A 21397-nucleotide genomic window follows, 5' to 3' on the forward strand; every position below is an offset into this window, starting at 1 on the left:
GCAGCTACAGTTAATAATAGTCTCTTGTATTCTCGAAATTTGTGAAGAGAATAGATCTTCAATCTTCTGGCCACGCGCACAACGGTAACTGTGCAGGTGATGGATATGTTGTTAATTAGCTTGATTGTGGTGATCTTTTCACAGTGTAGACATATATCAAAACATCAAGCTGTACACCTTAAATATATAGAATTAAAAATATATGTACAATTTTAATATATCAAAGATAGCTCAATAAAAGCTATGTTTTTTTTTTTTAAAGAAAAGAAAAAACAGGAAATGGATAAGAAAATCAGTGGCATTGTGATCACAGTTATCTCTTCCGGGAGGACAGTCCCCAAGGCATCTGTTCACTCTTTCCGGAAGGTAGGGCCCTCCCTTTCACAAGGAGGAGCAGTGTTTGGGGTGCAGGCAAGCAACAGCCTGCGTCCCCAAAGATACCTTCTGGCTACTCCTGTTCCAGAGAGGAAATCACAGTAGCATCAGTGAGATAGAAAGCATAGCTCCTGTCGTGTAAAAATCCAAGCTGGCCCTTGACTTTGCTTCCAGCGTCCGCCTGGACCAGCCTCCTTCCCTTAGTGCTGCGCCATCCTCTTGGGCCTCGGCTGCGTGGCCGGAAGAAAGGGGGAGAGAACATGGAGAACAAGCATTTGTCTTTGCGAAATGTGCTAGAAGTTGCAGACATCCCTTCCAACTCACATCCCTTCAGCCAGGACTTAAGACACATGGTCAAACCTCGCAAGGGAAGTGGGGAGGGTCCGTCTTTAGTGGCGTAGCTGGCTGTATCTTAATTTAGTCCACTTACAACGCAGAGGGTCTGTTTGCTAAAGGAAGAAGATGGGGGACAAGGAGCCACCCTAGATGATTATGATGGCTCAGGACTCATCCTGCTTTGCTGGGGCTCACACATAGAAACGCACATATCTTCGGTGAGTGCGTGCACAGACAGCTCAGGGAGGAGAGCCAGGAGCAGAGGAGGAGGGGGAAGGCAGCTTGAGACACACGGCACACGGCTTGTTTTGTTGCAAGGAGCCCGGCAGTGGGGACTCCACAAAGGGACCCGTGTGCACGCAGGCTGTTGCTTGCCTGCACCCCAAACACTGCTCCTCCTTGTGAAACGGAGTGCCCTACCTTCTGGAAAGAGGGAACTTGCTGTCAGGTGAGTAGGGCAGGGTTGTGTGCCCTTTGGACTTGGTGCTTTCTGCTCCCACCAAGGAGATTTTCTGGGGTGAGCAGGATTAAAAGATCAAGGGACCTGGCCGTGATGTGCGGAAGGCTCTGGCCCCAACAGCAACAAGAGAGTATCCAAGGAAGAGTGTGAAGGGTAGATACAGAACAGGTGTGCTTCTTGTTGTAACTGAGGTTCAGTCCAGGAAGGCTTCCTGGCAGAGGCAACATGGATATCAAGTCTGTGTTCTCTAACATGCATTTCTCTGCCCACTGGTTAGGTAGGTGGCAGTGTACTTGGGAATGTGTTCCAATTTAAGCTGTTGCTGGAGAAGAGTCAGAATGGGGACTGTCTTCACCGGAGACCAGGCTCTTTTAGACCCCTGGAAGGCTTTCCCCGCTGTGTGGTGACCAGTGGTGTTGTCAACTTCTTCCTGGCCCACACGGAGCGACTCCAGAGAGTTGGCTTCGACCCCCGCCTGCAGCGGGTGGCTCACTCAGGTAGGGACAAGCTGAATGAGGAAGGTGCTGGCCCGTGGACTGACCTCAGGACTTTGTCCTTTCCAAGAGCCACGAGCCACTGATCGTGGTCCTTGCCTGCAACAGTGGGCTTCTCTCCCTTCCTACCCCCCCACGAGGGAGCTCAGGGTCTTTCTTGCCTCCCTCCTCCCTCTCACTGTAACTTCTTATCTCCCGTCTGCTGCTCCCATGCGAGACACCCTTCCCCTGCAGCTCTGTCCCCTCCCTCCGATCCCCTCAGTTCCGGAGTTCACAGTTCTGTCCAGCTGGAAAGCTCACCTGGGTCTCTCTGCCCCTCTGGCTACACCTCTGACAAATGTGCTTATTTGTTTCCTTCCAACTCGGTCAGCCTGGGCAGGGGGCTCTGCGCCCTTCCCCACCTGCCTCTCCCCCCCCCAGACCTGGAATACGGCCCCGCGTCTCTGGCTGAAGCTCGTGTTCTCCCTCTCTTGGCAGAGTTCTTTATCGATGGGCTCGGGAGCTTGCTCGTGGGGTCATGTCCAGAAGTGATAATAGGTCACCAGGCCCGTTCTCCGGTGGCCGACCCGGAGCTGGCCACCCTGGAGAAGACCTACAGAGCATTCCGGACCAACACCAGGAAGCAGGTCCAGTTCAAGCTGGCTCTCCACTACTTCAAGAATCATCTCCAGTGCTCTACATGAAGGCGCCTGGGCATCAGAAATGCTCTAGACTTACTGGGGGGTGGGTGTATAAGACAGTGGATACTGGTGGTGGGACTCCTAATGAGAGGAATGCTGTAAAGGACAAGCCAGCGGGCGGGGCAGGTGGGTCGGGCTCAGTTACTAGAAATACCCATCAGAGGCTAAGGGTCATTAGAAATGGACCATTCCCTGAGAAGGGCGACAGAGGCCTATCAATAACAATCATTATTTGTATGATGCGGTACCATTTACGGAGCATCCGCACACACGGTATCTCGATTCCTCTCATTGGATGTCCTGCAAGAGAGTATAGTGTAGGGTTGGTATCCTTGGTCAAAAGAATGGCTGCGGGGGTTTTTGAGGATTATTTGGTAGAAATTATATCAGAGTCAGAAGCATCCTCTCCAGCCTCCACAAATGATTATTTGTTGCTACCCTGGGGACTCAGATGATGTGACTAATACAGGGTCCTGGTCTTGAGGACGTTGCAGCCTGGTCCAGTTCAGTCCGCTAGCAGACTTTCGCAGCCAGGATCGGGGGATCAGAGGAGGGAGGAGTGACAAAGGGCCAGGCAGCTGAAGGAGGCTCGGTGGAGAGAGCTTGGCTGCAACCTGGAGGACGGACAGGATTCAGGCAGAGGGAGGGGAGCACTGTAGTCCCTTGTCTGCCTGAACAGAGGTTTCCCTGGCATCAGACACGCTACTGCCAGGACACATTCCAGAACGCCAGGGATTGAACTCCGACCCTGAGCTAGGTGCCGTGAGAGCCCACGTAAGTCCAGTGGTGCACCTGTTGACCACTCAAGACCCATGTCATCTGTAGAGAGGAGCCATCACGTGTTGTGGAGGAAGGCCCTCTCTGTTATCTCAGGAGTCGGCAGCTCCTGCAACTACTGGGCTTCCACTCTTTCCTGCTGAAGATGCTCTAGGTAGGTCAGGATGTCTGAAAGTGTGGCTCAGAGATATGCATAAAACATGAAAAATGTTTTGGTGGCCCAATAATTTTGAAAAATACCAAAAGTTGTATATCCCTCTTGGAAAGTTGCAATTCACGTTAGCATATTAAAGGCTCTGAGAAGTCCCACAGTAAAGAAATCGGGTTAATTTTGTTTAATTCAGCATTTCCCAGCTATGGATATAGACCGGCAATCATTTTTTGTTTTTTATACTCCCAAACCCAGAATTGAACACATGCCTCATTCCATTGCATATATCATCAAGATTCTGTTGCAAAAGCTTTGGTGGCTTTAACTAACCTGGACAATCATTTGGTGCAATAGGACATGCACTTTACCTACAATAACATAGCTATACAGGAAGATGATGCTGGATTGTCCCACTCAGTCCTGCCTTGAGAAGCAGGCAAGAGAAGCCCCTCACTGGGCCCTGTGCTCTAGAGAACACAGTATATCACAGACACGAGTGCTTGCTGATGACCACCTGGGCATCTCTGTCACTCGGGATCCAGTGCTCAGCATGAGTACAGCACAACCTGTTACCCTAGACATCCACTCTTAGGACTCATAGTGTTCGGGCCCCAGGGAAATGCTTCTCCACACCTTATGTCCTCACAAGACAACTGCATCCAGATGCACAGAAAGTCTGTGGCAGTGCCTTAGAGTGCAGGTAAGACTTGATCTGCCAGCTGCTCGGATAAAAGAAAAAGACAAGGGCGCCTGGGTGGCTCAGTCGGTTAAGCGACTGCCTTCGGCTCAGGTCATGATCCTGGAGTCCCAGGATCGAGTCCCGCATCGGGCTCCTTGCTCGGCAGGGAGTCTGCTTCTCCCTCTGACCCTCCCCCCTCTCATGCTCTCTCTATCTCATTCTCTCTCAAATAAATAAATAAAATCTTTAAAAAAAAAAAAGAAAGAAAAAGACAAATGTTTCCTCTTGCCCTCCATGCGTGGTTCTAAAAGTGCTTAAAAAAATTAGCATAGTATTCACAGTGACTGCATTTCGTGACTTCAGGGACATTTGAAAGTAGGAAACCATCTGTACGCACTACTTCTTCTATATGTAGATCTAGATGTATCATGCTTGAAACGTGACACAAATTCTTTACACTTGGCAAGTCGGTTGGTCATTGAAAGCTGATGTTGCAATCATTTTTATTTTTATAAAAATATTTAATGTCTTAAATTTTCAAAAATTAAATAAACAAATAAATTTCATTAAATAAATAAATAAATTTGATTTTTAAATTTGGTATGTGTCCATTGTAACTTTGATTTTCTTTTAATCTTTTCTTTAAAATTATACATTCTCTCTCAAATAAATAAATAAAATCTTTAAAAAATAAAATAAAATAAAATTATACATTTATTTATTTATTTGAGAGAGAGAGAGTGCATGAGTAGGGGGAAGGGGCAGAAGGAGAGGGAGAAAGAGAATCTCAAGTAGACTCCACACTGAGCAAGGAGCGTGACATGGGGCTCCATCTCACAGCCCTGTGATCATGGCCTGAGCTGAAACCAACAGTCGGACACTTAACCAAATGAGCCACCCAGAGCCCCCTATCTTTTAATCTTAATAGATAATTTTGAGTATTTAAAATTTTTTCAAAAGTTTTTATTTTTTAAGCAATCTCCACACCTAATGTGGGGCTAGAACCCACAACCCTGAGATCAAGAGTCACATGCTCTACTGACTAAGCCAGCCAGATGCCCCAACTTTGAGTGTTTTAGAAGAAAAATAATTTCTAAAAACATAAAAAATAATTTTAAGCATTTTTTTACATTTGCCTCAATTTACCCTTGAGTTAAATTTTGTGCACTTTGAACACACTCATCTTTTTTTATTATTTTTTTAAAGATTTTATTTATTTGAGAGAGAGAGAGAGAGAGAGAGAGAGCACATGAGAGGGGGGAGGGTCAGAGGGAGAAGCAGACTCCCCTCTGAGCAGGGAGCCCGATGCGGGACTCGATCCCGGGACTCCGGATCATGACCTGAGCCGAAGGCAGTCGCTTAACCAACTGAGCCACCCAGGCACCCTCATCTTTTTTTTTTTTAAAGATTGTATTTATTTATTTGACAGAGACACAGCGAGAGAGGGAACACAAGCAGGGGGAGTGGGAGAGGGAGAAGCAGGCTTCCTGCCGAGCAGGGAGCCCGATGCGGGGCTCGATCCCAGGACCCTGGGATCATGACCTGAGCCGAAGGCAGACGCTTAATGACTGAGCCACCCAGGCACCTCCACACTCATCTTTTTTAATTCCTCAGGTTATTACTACTCGGTGTGCTGGTCCGCAAATCCGTAAGGAGCATGCATCAAAATGTAATCAACACAATGCTTTCTTCATCGAGAAAGTCTTGCCATGAAAAAGTGTCAGCTCAGCTAAATCAGTGTGCTTCAGGATGTACATGGTTTTGATTCTAATACAAGCTCCTTACCTCAACGCAGACTAGTAGCAGACAGCTTGCAGACCAAACCTTGGGGCGTACTTTGGATTAAGGGTTGGCAAAATTTTTGTAAAGGACCAGACAGTAAATATTTTAGGTTTTGTGAGCCACTGAAGTCTTTTCTTCTTTTTTTAATATATAACTCTATAAAATGTAAAAATGGGGACGCCTGGGTGGCTCAGTCGGTTAAGCGACTGCCTTCGGCTCAGGTCATGATCCCGGAGTCCTGGGATCGAGTCCCACATCGGGCTCCCTGCTCGGCAGGGAGTCTGCTTCTCCCTCTGACCCTCCTCCCTCTCATGCTCTCTGTCTCTCATTCTCTCTGTCTCAAATAAATAAATAAAATCTTTAAAAAAAAAAAAAAGAATAAAATAAAATGTAAAAATGATTCTGAGCCTGTGGGGGTAAAACCAAGCCATAGGTTGCCTTTGGTCCATGGGATATAGTTTGTTGGCAGATTAATATTGTCATTGGCAAAAAACCAAAAAACCAAAAACAAACAAAAAACCCCACAAAAAACAAAAAGCAACCCCAAACTGTCATTGGCTACAAAATTACGTGAAAAATCTTGATTATAAAAGCATGATTAGTGATTTTGCTGAAACAAAAGCAAGAAAATTAAATTATACAGAATAAATATATGATAAATTATGAATTATATTCATCATCTATCCACATATTTTTTTCTTATCCAAATGTCACCGATCATCAACTAAACAACCAGACATGCACAATGATTGTTAAATTCCATTGCTTTGGTATGTTGTCAACTTTTAGTCATATGGAAAACCACAGCTTGATAATATTTTTGATTTTGCCATTATAAAGATATATTTGTCAAGGTAGGAGGATAAAGCATGTATTATAACAGTTTGCTGGCTTTAGGTATCATAGCTTTTAAATATTGAAATATTTTGAAATAATTAAGATATAGATAAAATATTTAAATATTTAGACAGATATTTGATTTGTCCCAGGCCTGGTTCCACATAAATGGCCTTCCTGATTAAATATTGTGTTCGTGATCCAGGTGGATACAGTTGTGTATTTTCATGGCCATTAAACCATTCTCCAACGTCCCCCCAGTGGGGACCATTTTGACATGCTTATCATCAGTATGTTCCAGACACATTTTCCCAAGATCTGGAACCTTCTACTCCAGCAGGGAGGAGTAGTTACAATGGAGCTCTTGTAGGGTGTTTGCCTAAACTGTGAGCCAATTCTGCAGGCTGGTCAACTACCCAGAGAGTGTGGAACCCTACTCCTTGGTGAAAATGTATCGGACCAGGAAAGCCAGGCTCCTGCGCCAGCGACCAATCAGATTGTCTTCGAATTTGAATTGGGTCTGCAAAGCAAAGCTCTGTGGATGGCTGGACTCCAGATGTCACACTCAGGAGCTACAGATGTGCCCCCTTACACCGAGCAGACTGAAAAGCTGAGAAGGCCAGCCTTCGGCCAGGGGGAAAAAAAAAAAAAAGCAACCTACGCACAAAGAGGAGCTGAAACAAGAGCCTCCTGACAGCCTTCTGGTTCTTTCCTGAGGTCTGGCTACAGTCCTGCCCTGGGATTTTGTGAAACACTATACCCTTATAATTCTTCCTTTTTGCTTAACCTAACTTGAGTTGGCCCCTGTTACTTCTAACCACAGTGTCCTGAATAATACAACCATTCTGTGTGTCTGCCTGTTTTCAAAACAGAAAAGCGTAACTAAAAAGTTTTCTCCTTGGGTGGTTTGGAAGAAAAATCAGGTCACAGACAGTAGCAGCCACACAGACCTCCCTCCAGCCTTGCATTTCAGACATAACCAAGCAGCCCGGACCAGACCGATAACAGAGGTTTCCTTCCAGGGCACTGCAGGACAGTGAAGTATCCCTTGCAGGGAAGTGACAGTGAAGGACAAGGAAGGCAGTGAAGTCATCCTTTCTAAGACTTCGGCTAAACCCCAATTCCAGGACAAGTTGGTGCAAATCATCGTGTGGGCCTCCAGGGGGAGCTCGACCCTGCTCTGTCTCTCCCTCTCCCCGCCCATTCCACACCCCCTGCTCAGGAAAGGAAAACTGCTGCTATGACTTTCAGCAAAGAGGAATCTGTTGGCCACCAGCCATGTGTGGGTGTGTCCGTTTCACGTGGCCGAAGTGGAAATGGGATTGGGATCCGCTTTCTTCTGAATACTCTCTCCTCCACCCAGGAAGTTTCCCCCCTAACTGTTTTTTATTTATTTATTTTTAGGATTGATTTATGTATTTGAGAGAGAGAGAGAGTTTGAGTGGTGGAGAAGGGCAGAGGGAGATGGAGAAAGAAACTCAAGCAGACTCTGTGCTGAGCGCAGAGCCGAACGCGGGGTTCGATCTCCCGACCCTGAGATCACGACCTGAGCTGAAAACAAGAGTTGGAGGCTTAACCAACTGTGCCACCCAGGTGCCCCTTTTTTTGACTTTTAACAGACCAAAAATATGTATAAGCCACTATGAAAAGGTTATCTATTAGAATGCTTTTACCTACAAGTACCAGAAACTTGACCCAAGTTTAAACTTGTCTTAAATGGTCTCAGGTGGGGTAAAGAGGCGGGGCAGACCACAGGTGTGCTATGATCAGGAGGAAGATCAGGGATTCCAAGCCTAGCAGTAGAGGGGGTGCCTTGCTCAGCCCATCTGGCAGTTCCAGGTTCTTCTGTCAAGGAGGGGTCCCCTTGTCCATTATCGTCCATATCCCCATCTGAGTGGTCCTCGGGCAGGGTGACCCTTCTGTGGCCTGTCAAAGCTTTAACCGCCCACTTCCTGCCCGGGGATGGCCGTAGGGGTAAAACTAATTGGCAGTTATCAGTAAGATTTTTAAGGAAATTGAATTGCTAATGAAATCTTATTAGAGGTTTCTAAAACTTAAGAGGTTTTCTGTCATTTCCAGTCAATTCCAGACATCTTGTCTAGACATGGTCTTTGAGACTGGGAAACCTGTTCTGGTAACCACAGGACTCTATGCCTCTTTTACCCTCTGGCACTCAGTTAAATGGCTTCTGCCTTGAGGCTATTTGAAATCTTCCTCCGAGGGACAGAGAGACTATAGTCTGCTCTTTGCTCCCAGGTTTCTCCTCTTTTTGAGCAGAAAATGATGAAAACATTGCAATGTAAATAGGCTGGTCTTTTGCTTAACCTGGTCTCCAGCTAAGACTCCTGTCTCCGTTGGTGCTTTCTCTTGGGGTAGAGAATTCAGCTTTTCTGGACCTGCAAGGCTCCAAATTATAGGACTTCCAGGAAACTTGGATTGCAAGCCACTCTTAAAGAAACCATATTACACCTGCTTTAAAACAGGGCACCTTCAGCCTGAAACTTGTCTTCCTTATGGGACCATCCTTTTTTTTTTTTTTTTTTTTAATTTATTTGACAGAGAGAGACACAGCGAGAGAGGGAACACAAGCACGGGGAGTGGGAGAGGGAGAAGCAGGCTTCCCACCGAGCAGGGAGCCCGACGCGGGGCTCGATCCCAGGACCCTGGGATCGTGACCTGAGCCGAAGGCAGACGCTTAACGACTGAGCCACCCAGGTGCCCCCCTTATGGGACCATCCTAAAGACGAATCACTAACACGTGCTAACACGCTCATTTTTCCTACCAGTTCCCATTCTTGATATTCTAGAGTCTTGATAGGCACATAGTCTGTGTTCTGGACACCAGCAAGTTTCAGGATCACCAGTTTCCCAGTTGGTCGCTGTCTCTACCCCATCTCTTCCACTGAACCGTACATCGAATGACCTTCACAGAGGATTCATACCTGAATGCAGCTCTTCTTTTTCTTAATCCTTTGCTTGGATGTTCCAGCGGGCCTTATGCCCTTCAGCCTTCCTGCTCTGGCTTCATACAAGTCTCCCTTATAAAAATCTATGTCTCTTATCCTACTTGAAATTTTACCAAGCGATTATCAAAGTTTTAATTATGTAACTGAATAATCTGTCCCTCTCCTATCCTGTGTGCTTGGCAAAGGATCCCAGCTCTCTGCATGCAAGGACACAGAAGGCATGAATCATAAAAGGAAAAGAAAAGCATACATTTGATTTGATTGAAATTAAAGCCTTCTGCCAATCAAAGGATACTATTAAGAAAGTGAAAAGAAGGGGTGGCTGGGTGGCTCAGTCGTTAAGCGTCTGCCTTCGGCTCAGGTCATGATCCCAGAGTCCTGGGATTAAGCCCCGCATCGCATCGGGGTCCCTGCTCCGCGGGGAGCCTGCTTCTCCCTCTGCCTCTGCATCTCTCTCTCTTGTCTCTCATGAATAAATAAATAAAATCTTTTTTTTAAAAAGGGATGCATATCCCAGATATATAAAGAATTCCTATAAATCAGTAAGGTAAAGGCAGTTGTTTTAAATGGGCAAAATACTTGAAGAAGCACTTAGAAAAGAAGATAACCAAATGGCTAGGGAGCATGTAAAAAAGAAGTTCAACATCATTAGCTACCAGGGAAATGCATATTAAAACCACAAGCAGAGATCATTGCACACCCACCAGAGTGGTTAAATTTAAGACTAACAATACCACCTCTTAGCTAAGATGTGAAGCCCCTGAAATGCTCTCATATGCTGCTGGTGGGAGGGTAAAATAGTACAATCACTCTGGAAAGCTCTTTGACAATTCCTGATAAATGTAAATGTCCGCTTACCCTATGACCCAGCAATCCCATTCTCGGTGTATACCCAAGCCCGAAACAGGTTTGCACAAGAATGATCACGGCAGCTTTATGTATATTAACCCCAAACTGGAAACAACCCAAATGTCCATCAACTGGACCAATACATTTGGTATTCCTACAATGGAATACTACTTGACAAAAGGAAAAAACCATACTTCAGATATATAAAGTGACATGGATAAATCTTGAAAACACTATGTTGAGCAAAAGATATCATTTTGTGGTATGTTCTTTATATATATATGCTTAAAGAACAGGCAAAACTAATTTTTCAGTGATAGAAACCAGAGTAGTGATTTCAGGGGAGCAGGACAGGGAATGACTGGAAAAGACCCCAGGGAACTTTCTGGGATGATGGAAATGCTGTATATCTTGATCCAGGTGATAGTCACACAGGTTTATGCATACATTTGTAAAAAAAAAATAATAATTGATTTCTTCAGTTAAGGTTCGTGCATTTTACTTTATGTAAATAATATCTCAATAAAATACCATTTAATTAGATGTATGTACTATTATGGAACAATCCTCAAGATATGGTGCTGAGTAAAACAAAGTGCAGAACAGTATTTCCACTTTTTTTTTTTTTTAAGATTTTATTTGTCAGGGAGAGAGAGAGCACAAGCAGGGGGAGCAGCAGGCAGAGGGAGAGGGAGAGGGAGAAGCAGGCTCCCCACTGAGCAAGGAGCCCGATGAGGGGCTCGATCCCAGGATCCTGGGGTCATGACCTGAGCTGAAGGCAGACACTTAACCGACTGAGCCACCCAGATGCCCCAGTGTTTCCACTTTTTTTAAAAGAAAAGGAGTATGGGGTGCCTGGCTGGCTCAGTTGGTGAAGAGTGAGACTCTTTATCTCGGGGTTGTGAGTTCAATCCCCATGTTGGGCATAAAGCTTACTTTAAAAAAAAAAAGGAAAAAAAAGGAGTATGCATATTCATGTATATTTATGTAAGAATAAAATATCTCTAGAAGGAGAGCATCAGAAGTTGCCTCTGAGAGCAGAAAATTATAGTCAAGAAGTTTTATTTGTCTGTGCATTTCCTTTTATACCTTGTGAATTTTGTATTGTGCTCATGTATTACCCATGTAAATATTTTAAACGTTTTAAGGAAAGAAGAAACAAGGTTTTTAAGTCACATGTCATTATTATGTTAAGCACAAAAGCAGAACATACAATTATACAGTGAAGACTATGTAAAAATGCAGTTTAAAACAGGAAGTGGAAAAAATCAAATGTCAAAGATGCTTGTTGGGGAGCACTTGTCTGGCTCAGTCAGAAGAGCATGGGACTCTTGATCTCAGGGTCGTGGGTTTGAGCCCCATGTTGGGTGGAGAGATTACTAAAGAAAATAAACTTTTTAGGGTGCCTGGGTGGCTCAGTTGGTTAAGCGACTGCCTTCGGCTCAGGTCAAGATCCTGGAGTCCCGGGATCGAGTACGCATCGGGCTCCCTGCTCGGCGGGGAGTCTGCTTCTCCCCTCTGACCCTCCCCCCTCTCATGCTCTATCTCATTCTCTCTCTCAAATAAATAAAATCTTAAAAAGAAAATAAACTTTTTTAAAAAGTGCGTGTTGGAATTGTAGTTATTTAAAAATCTTTCTACTTCACTGCATTTTCTACATTTTCCATAATAAATGCTTCACCTTTAAAACCTGAAAAGATAACAATTATTTTAAAAGGAGAAAGTGAAAAACCTTCAAGAAAAGGATAAAATGTGGATGCTGCTTTGTTCAAAGAAAGTAAGCAGCCAGATTTCCCCCGTCAGAGCCTCTGGAATGCCAGGTCCAGAGCAGGGGGCTGGGCAGCAGGCTCAGAGACTCAGGGCCTCACGTGTCACCTGGCACAAGGTGGGGCTTATGGCTTGTCTGGCATAGCTGGGGCTCCCAAGGCAAAGTAGGGGATTTGTGGCACATGTCACCTGTCCTGGGTGGCAAGGACACAGAGCAAGGCTGATTCTATCGCAGCTAGCTGTGAGCAGCGTCAGCATGGATAAAGGAAACTGACTTGGACTTGACAGTGAACATGAATTCTTTCCACTTCACTCAAAACATTACTGTACCCATTGTTCCATTCGCTAGCCATTTGTAGGCTCACAAGAAACTTGGGAGAATACCTTAACAGTCCCTAATCCGGACTTTGGCTGTCTTTTCTTAACCTCTGACCTCATTAAACTTTCTGGGGTACCCTCTGCCTCAGTTCAGCCCTCAATCCCAGGTGCCACCGCTGAAGCCAGGCTAACCCCGCCTCCCACAGAGCCCAGACTTCCCTGCGCTTGAGGAGCCACCTTGTGGAGGTTGAGAGTCTGTGCTCAAAGCCGATGCCATCCCTGGGGTGTCATGCATTACGGATTTAATGTTAAAAGAAACTAGTGATGCGGGGCAGGGGGATTACATATTGTCTCTCTTTTCTCTGTTGTCTCAAAATTAACGAATGTGATGTTAAAGAGAATGTTCTTTCTCCCTCCTGAGTTCTCCTGCGCCCTCTGCGGGGGTTCAATGAGTGTGTTTGGTATGGCACTAGCCATATTTAAAAATCAGCCAGTCCTGAGCCTTGTCCCCAGAAGAATTCACAGTCCAACCAAGGGGACATGGGGGAGGGACGATGGGAGAGACTGAGCCACAGAACACAATTACCTATAATTCCAGCAAGTAATGACAAAAGCTGTCAGGGAGATGATCCTTTTATGTCACTTGAGGAATTCACGAGTGGGGATTTCAGTGAGGGTCTCATTTGGGCTGGTAAGATGTTTCCAGCTGAGAAGTGGAGGGTATTGGAAAGGAAGAACTAGGGAGTGGGAGGAGGGTGAAGTCCTCCTACTGGACAGAAGGAACTATCTCCTGTACACTTTCAAAGGGCATAATCGCAACTCTTTAGGATTTCTACGTAGCTTCTGAAAATTTAATTTCAATACACTTTCACGGGTACAGAGCACTTGTAAGAAGGAAATAGATGGGAAACCAGAGAGACTAAAGCCATTTGATATCAAGTCAATTCGATATTGTTACTCCAGCCTAATAAAGAGACACCCTTATCTCACCATAGGAACTCAGTGTGAGTTTGGTTCACTCCTCAAAACGGAAAAACTGTAATGTTTCTTCTGACAATATACGAGAGTTATAAAAAAATTTTTTTAAGCAATACAGTAAATCATAAACTGTGAGAATGTATTCCCCAGGGATATCTGTCCACAGCAGACCTTTTTGGATTGGAGCTGAGCAGGTTTTTGACCAAAGGCAAGAGAAACAGATTCTAGGTTAATTTAAACAGGAACAGGACTCCTTGGAAGGAAGTCGGATAGCTCATAGCATCAGAGGGAAAGCAACTCAAGAAAATGGACAAGAACGAGGGGGAACTAGGCAAGCAGGAACCCAGCCAAGGTCAGGATCTGGGGCATTCTGGTTAGGATCCGACCTCGGCTGCCAGTGGACATGGCATGGCTGCTGTCAGTGTCCCTGAGACACTGGGTGTCACAGCTACCACCAGCAGCAGAACAAGTTCTAAAACGTCCCTGTTTCTGGGCATCAGTCGCTTTGGATTCTAAGTCCAGTTGGCCAGGCTAAGGGACACACAGTCACTCTGGAGAGAGAGTGTATCTGTCTTGGAGCATAGCCCTGCTGTCACCCAGACCTACACCATGCTGGATGCCTCAAGAAAGGCAGCCGGTCCCAAGTCACAGGGCAAATAAATGGCAAATGTCTATTACACATCCTTACAGTTTTTCTGTTTGTAGATAAGTGAGATTTTATTATACATACTAACTGGTAAGTAGATTTTTGGTGTTGGTTTGGTTTGGTTAGGCCTGTCGCTCTTTTCATGTTAATACAATAAATCAGCGTAATACATAATACATCAAAATTATGTCAATACAATAAAAACTCATCCCCTAAATTCCTGCACAGTATTAATCGCTCAGATATTGTCAATATTTACTAAATCGATTTTCGCCTTTATGTTCTATTCTTCACCGTTGTGAACATCGCAGCTGAGAACATCCTTGAACACTTGGCACTGGCCCTCGTAGTCCTTTAGGATAAAGTTACAAAAGTGAAACTGCTGAGTCAAATGTTACAAAAGGTTATTAAAAAGTTGACCTGGAAAAGCCCAAGAGGGAGTCTGTCTCCCGCTGATCAAAAACCCGCAGGTTGAAACGCACCCCCGCCAGTCCCATTAAGTCTCCCGTAAAGCGGGACGCGGAAGCAGAACGTTCTGGGTCTCGGTAGAGAAGCGGCTTTCAAGTCCACGCCCCGGCCGTTCGCGCTTGGGGCGCCCGGGCCTTGAACCGCCGTCCCCCCACGTGCCAGCGCGCTTCCCTCCCCGCTTGGCCACAGTGACCGCGCAGGGAGCGGCTCGTGGAAATAAATAAATAAACAAGCCCGGAGCCCGGGATGCGCGCGCCGAGCCTTCCGCTCCCGGCAGCGGCTGCAGCCCGCCGTCCTCCCGGCTTCCCCGGCGCAGGGCAGGACCCCGGGAGGAGAGCAGGAAGAGCGGCGACAGGAGATGACACCCGGCACTGGCAACGTCGGGGCCGCCGAAGCGCTTTGCGGCTCCCCGCTTCCGCCCGCCCGAGCGGCCTCGGGCCCGGAGCGCAGAGCCCGGGCGGGAGAACCGGGCCTCCGCCGCCGCTCTGGGAAGGCAGCTCCGCGCGCCATGTGGCTTGAGAAGCCTCCCGGCCGCCTAAAGCAGCCAGCGGGTCCCATGGTGTAATGGTTAGCACTCTGGACTTTGAATCCAGCGATCCGAGTTCAAATCTCGGTGGGACCTCGTCAAACCTTTTGGTTCTACAATTCCTGTTTTGAGGCCTGCTGGCGGCGGCGGCCACTTTGGGCTGTGCCGTTACCCCCGTGACCTAGGGGATCGCGGTTTAGGGTCCCTCCCCCTCTCTCCTTTCAGGGCCGGCCTGAGAGTCGCAGTGCGCATGCGTGAGAGGCCGGGCGGAAAAGTGTCGGTGGAGACCGAGAGTGACTTTACCTTGGAAAGGAGGGCGAAGGAGCCCGAGGGACCCCAGGGAGCCTGCTTCCGACCGCAGCCTTCGGGACTAGGACACCCCACCCCCACCCCCTGCCGCTGGGAATCCTTCTTCCTATTGGCGGGTGTGCGCAGTGCGATCGATTGCTGCTTCATCAACCGGGAATGAAATGCTGGGCGGAGCCAAGGAGCGCGGGAAACAGTAACAGGCTGGGGAGAAGGGAGTGTGTTTGGATCCATTCCGTCTGTGAGTCGGTCAGATAGCGAAGTGGGTCTGATTGGTTGTCCGGCACTCAGGCAGTAGGCGGTGAGGTTGTCCGTGTCTGTTCTTCGGCCGGGGCCAGCCGGTCAGGGGAGCTCCGCTCGCCGTTTCTCACCCTCTGGGTGGGATGTTTCTCCCTTAGGGGTAGGAATCTCTATGGGGTTCACCAACAGGGTTGAGCACGTCTATTGGCGAATCTGTCCAGGACTGGTGGTGTTTTGGGTGGCGGCCAGGCGCGCGTGATTTGCAGGAAAGGATGTGTCTCTGGGATAGAGGGGAAGAGGTGCGCCTGGAGTGTTGTCCTCTTTGAATTGTATCTGGGTTTTGAGAGGTGTCTGGCCCCCGGGGGTGAGTGACGAGGGAGCCCATTGACGCATTTGTGATCTCCCTACGGGGTGATTGGCACTGTGGCTCTATGTGCCTGCCCCTTGGGAGGATGCCGTGGAAACAGGATCCTTGCTCTTATTTCCCCTGAGCACCCCTCCTCCCCACCCCCCCACCCCCACACACTGCAAATGCGTTTGAATGAATTTGTGTGTATGAAAGATCCCACCCTCAAAAATACGTAGGCATGAGAGGTGGGAGGGCTTGCTCTACCAGACACTAAAGCTTATTATCAACTATAAACTATAGGAATTAAGATAGTGTGGTCCTGGTGCAAGAGAGACAAGCATGCCAATGGAACATAAGGGGGGCGGGGGGCCCAGATACAGCCCCACACGTATGTGGAGAAGTGATTCATGACAAAGGTAGCACAACAGAGCAGGAGGGAAAATAATCTACTTTTTAATAAATTATTCTGGGAGGATTGGATGTCCAAATGGAAAAACATGAAATCAAATTCCTCCCAACTTACACTAAACACAGCAATACATTCCATGTGAATCATAGACCTTAACGGGAAGGGAAAAGCAATAAAGCTTTTGGAAGAAAACATAAGAGAGTATCTTCATGACCTCAGGGTAGGGAAAGTCCTCTTAAACAAGACACAAAAAGTTCTAAAAGCTTAGTCTATGTCACCATATTAGTATGATACTCTTATGTTCTTATCAAAAAACCCCAAAAAGAAAGTGAAAAAGTAAGCCTCAGAATTAGAAAAGATATTTGTAATGTATAACTGGTAAAGAAATGGTCTCTAGATTATTTAAAGAACTTGTAATAATCAGTAAGAATTTAAAATAAAAAAGTCAATAAGAATAAAGACAACCTAATAGAAAAATAGCAAACTATTTGAACTAGCACTGCACAAAAAAAGGAAATCCAAAATAACTGATATAGGCACACATGGCTGGCTCAGTGGGTAGAGCATGCAGCTCTTGACCTTGAGGTTGTGGGTTCAAGCCCCAAGTTGGGTGCAGAGATTACTTAAAAATAAAATCTTAAGGGGCACCCTGGTGGCTCAGTGGGTAAAGGCTCAGACTCTTGATTTTGGCTCAGTTGGTGATCTCAGGGTTTTGAGATCGAGTCTCCTGTAGGGCTCTGCACTCAGCAGAGGTGGGTCTGCTTAAGTTTCTCTCTGCCCACCCTGTGCTTGCTCTCTCTCAAATAAATAAATAAATAAATCTTAAAAAAAAAAATAACTGATACACATATGAAAAGATGCAAAGCATCATTAATCATAGCAAAATGCAAATTAAAGGCTCAATGAGATAACACTATACACCCACCAGAATGATGTGCTGACTCTTTTTAAGAACAGAGAATAATGTGAACTCTCACAGGAATGTAAACTAGTAGAAACTAATTTGACATTACTGAAGCTGAAGATACTCACACCCTATGATCTAGCAATTTCGCTCTGGTACATATATCCACAGAAATGTGGGCATTTGAGCACTTAGAGACATGTACAAGAGTGTTTTTGGCAACCTGATAGTCAAAAATTGGAAAGAACTCAAATGTCCAACAGTAGAATGGATAAATAATTTACAGTAAGGCCATACAATAGGATATTATACACCAACAAAATGGATGAGTCTTTTTTTAAAAAAGTATTGAGCAAAAGAAGGCAGATACAAAAGCAAATAATATATGACTCCATTTATATAAAGTTGCTAAACAGGCAAAAATAACTACTGTATATTGTTTAGAGCTGTAAACTTAGATGGTAAAACTATCAAGTAAAGCAAAAATTCCCATCTAAGTAAGGATATCCAGTACCCCTGGGAAAGAGAGAGGGCCATGTTTGGAAAAGCAACAGTCTTCCGGGGGTGGTGGTATTATTATTATTATTTTTTAAAGTAATCTCTATACCCAATGTAGGGCTTGAACTCACAATCCCAAGATTAAGAGTCACATGCTCTTTTGTCTGAGCCAGCCAGATACCCTGCTACTGGTATTATTCCGTTTCTTGTCCTGGGTGGACGTTACATGGCTTGTTCACGACAAAAATTTGTTAAAATGCACATTATGTTGTATTCATTATTCTGAATGTGTATTTTTCAATGTAAGAAGTAAAAAAAAAAAAGTACCTATCTAGAGACATGTTTCTGTCCTGGTCACGGATGAGAAATCTGAGATCAAGAGTTTGTCCTCAGATTGGGGGGTCAGGATAGAGATCCTCTACTCTGAGCCAGCCCAAGGGCATTCGAAGAATCAGGTTCAATCCTAGGCATTGCAGGAGAACATCGATGAAGATCACCCTGCCACTAACTGGGTGCATTTGGGTAAGCAATTCGAATGTTCTGAAATTGTAACTATGTGACATGATGGATGTGCTAAATAAACTTATTGTGGTCTTTAAAAAAAAAAAACAAAACCAACTTATTGTGGTAATCATTTCACAATTCACATGTAAAACAAATCATGTACGCCTTAAACTTACACAATCATACATGTCAATTACATCTCAATAAATCTGGGAAAAAATATTAGGAGCCTCATTTGTAAAGGAAAAGAGACAACAACAGTGCCTTTTGCATAGCGGTGTGGCAAGAACTAGTAAAATAGTAAGCAGAAGTCCTTTTCTCTGCACCGGAGCCAAGGTAGGCTCTATGTGGTAACTGCTAGAAAGAATCAGAATAATGAGGACTACGGAAGCTCAGACTCTTGAGAAAAGAACACATGCCTATGTGGGGAGGAAAACAAAGCTTGAAGGGTAGCAACAGAGGCAGAGAATGAGAACCTGTGGGTGGAAGTTAAAGGGGCAATAGGAAGAACTTTCTAACAATTCTCGCTGCCCATCCACAGAACAGGCTTGAGAAATTCTGGAGACCCCCTGGAAGTCTCCTGGGGGTGCTCGAAGGTCTTTGTCACCTGGAGTTGTGGGAAGATTTCTAAAGGTTGGTCCCGATCTACTAATTGATTTCATAACTCACTAATGACTCTTAACCCACAGTTAGTAAAATATTTACAAGCTCGCCACCCCCACCCCACCGCACTCCGTCCTTCCCCTCCTAGCTCCTGATTTTCTGAGAGCCTCTCCACATTTCTATCTCTTTCTATCCCTCCTAGCTCAGGAAAAAACCTCTCTTTCCTCCAACAGCCTGAGGAGCCCCTCCCAAGGACTTTATTCCCAAGAAGGTCCCGCCAAAGGCAGCAGTTTTCAGAAGGTAGTGACTGTCATATGTTGTCCTTGACCAGAGTCACCAGGAGAGGGCAAAGTGCCAGAGGGCAGCATCTGCGCCTCCCCCAGCCTCTCTCTCCCTGTCGGTTTATTTTCTTCTTTGTCTATTCGTTTGTGCCTGGGATGGTGTGTATACAACACATCACAATGCTGGGCACATAGAAAGTCTATAAATTACGGGACACACACAGTCATTTAACACCCACTTGTTGGGCACCTACCATGTTCGAGGTGCTGGAAATACAAAAATCAAAGACTGGACTTCTGCCCTCAGGGTGCTTGAAATCTGGGCTGATAAACTGAGGACTAAAGTAGGGTGTACACCGGGGGGCGTGTCCAAGAAGAAATAAATCTGTAGGCCTTGTCTGTTAATAGTTTATACACCTAAAAATAATAATAATAAAATAAAGTAGGGTGTAAAATGAAAAGCAATAGGCGGGGGAGTATAGGTGGACACACTAGGGAATTCCGAAGCCAGAGGGGCCAGGGGGATGTTGAGAAACTACTTCAGAGTCGCTTCCCCCACCTCAGCTTCTAACCCTCAGAGATCACGGAGGAGGGCAGGGAGTAGGTGGTTAGGGTGTTATTTTGAACCCCCCTTAAACTCTGCTCTTGGGTAAGCATCCTGCCTTCGCCACCGGGCTGGAGCCTCTGCCTCCCTACACAGGACCAGATACAGAATATGTGGGGCCCCGTGCAAAATGAGAATGTGGGGCTCCTGTTCAAAAATTATTAAGAATTTCAAGCAGTGTTAAACCAAGCACAGGGCCCTTCTCAGTAGGAGGCCCTATGTGACATCACAGTCAAAAGCACCCATAAAGCTGGTCTTATTCCGAGGCCTCCAGCTCAGGTAGGGAATTGGGGTAGGGGCAGGCCAGGGGGCTCTGACTGATTTTCCTAGAGGCCCTAAGATCATGGTTGGGTAATCATCCTCTGCCTAAGGCACCAAGATGCCAAGCAGACAAGAGCCTATTCCCCTCCCCACCCCCAACTCCTCCAGGTTGCAAGGGTAAAATCCAGGAGACCAGGGGTGGGGTAGGGGTGCTGGGCTGCCGGATCCACTAGGAAAGATTTCTAGCTGCAGCCAGCCCCCAGCCCCAGGTGTTGAGCCCCCAATTAAGGAGTCAGCTGTTCCCCTCTTCCCCTCCCCTCTTTCTCAGGTCCGGGGATCCCACCCTGGGACTCTCTGGTGAATGTGGAGTGTGGAAGGAAGGTGACAGAGAATTTAAGAATGTTTCGGCTTGGGCGCCTGGGTGGCCCAGTTGGTTAAGCGACTGCCTTCGGCTCAGGTCATGATCCTGGAGTCCTGGGACTGAGTCCCGCATCGGGCTCCCTGCTCTGCAGGGAGTCTGCTTCTCCCTCTGACCCTACCCCCTCTTGTGCTCTCTCTCTCTCAAATAAATAAATAAATAAAATCTTTAAAAAAAAAAAAAAAGAATGATTCGGCTTGATGTTAGTTGACCAGGAAATCAGGAGCTCTTTTCCTGACTTGGCATCATTTTACTGTTAGAATCATCAGAATTTCAATGGTCCGCACTCTGCTTGGCCTTCTCACTCTATGACCCTCCCCACTTGGTCCTTTCCATGGCTCTTTCTCCTCCACCTAATCCTGAGTCGCTGATGTTCTCCAAGCTCCATCGTTGGCCTCTTCCTGTCCTGCCCCACGAAGTCATCCTGCATGGACTCACCTCCTTCCATATTATCAGCTGCCACCTCCAGTGGTTTTCGGCAGGGCGAAAGGGGAGGGAGGAGAAGCCACGGGGAATCACGTAGAATCACCTGATGAGAAGAGCCTTCTGACTGGTGACACTACCATTCCTTCAGTCATCCCAGAAAGAAACTTGAAGTCATGTGTGATGTTTCCTTCCCATCCTGCCAACATTCAAGCAATCTCTAAGCCCTGAAAATGTTACCTCTTAATTATCTCTCCAATTCATCACCTCCTCTCCGTTCTTACTCCACTTCCCCAATTCAGGCCCTGATCACGTCTGAACGTCTGCATCCCAGTGATTCCCCTTTCTCTGGGAACTGCACTGGGGTGACCCAAAAGTCAGCAGGGAAGGGAATTCCTTCCTCTCTGATCCTAGGAAGCAATTCAGGTTCCGGTCAGATGATCAAGGTCTTAGAGCCCAACCGAAGGACTGGAAACGAGGATATCTGGGGCAAACTATGTGGCTGGTC

At 46.2% G+C, this 21397-nt stretch overlaps 1 protein-coding gene and 1 non-coding gene across 2 annotated transcripts in view; both read left to right on the plus strand.

The window, feature by feature from the left end:
- Positions 1-4552, plus strand: part of B4GALNT2 (beta-1,4-N-acetyl-galactosaminyltransferase 2 (SID blood group)) — a 21568-nt gene extending 17016 nt beyond the window's left edge. The window contains exons 9-10 of the mRNA XM_081805157.1: positions 1449-1668; positions 2143-4552. Of these exons, the coding sequence (XP_081661283.1) occupies positions 1449-1668; positions 2143-2348 (426 nt within the window). The 3' untranslated portion in view covers positions 2349-4552. The remainder of the gene's footprint in view (positions 1-1448; positions 1669-2142) is intronic.
- Positions 4553-15113: 10561 nt separating this feature from the next.
- Positions 15114-15185, plus strand: TRNAQ-UUG (transfer RNA glutamine (anticodon UUG)). Its single transcript has one exon. It is a non-coding gene; the product is annotated as a tRNA-Gln (tRNA).
- The last annotated feature ends 6212 nt before the right edge of the window (positions 15186-21397 follow it).

This window comes from Leptonychotes weddellii, chromosome 15, assembly GCF_054177405.1.
Source record: "Leptonychotes weddellii isolate Sample4059 chromosome 15, ASM5417740v2, whole genome shotgun sequence".
Taxonomy (NCBI): domain Eukaryota; kingdom Metazoa; phylum Chordata; class Mammalia; order Carnivora; family Phocidae; genus Leptonychotes; species Leptonychotes weddellii.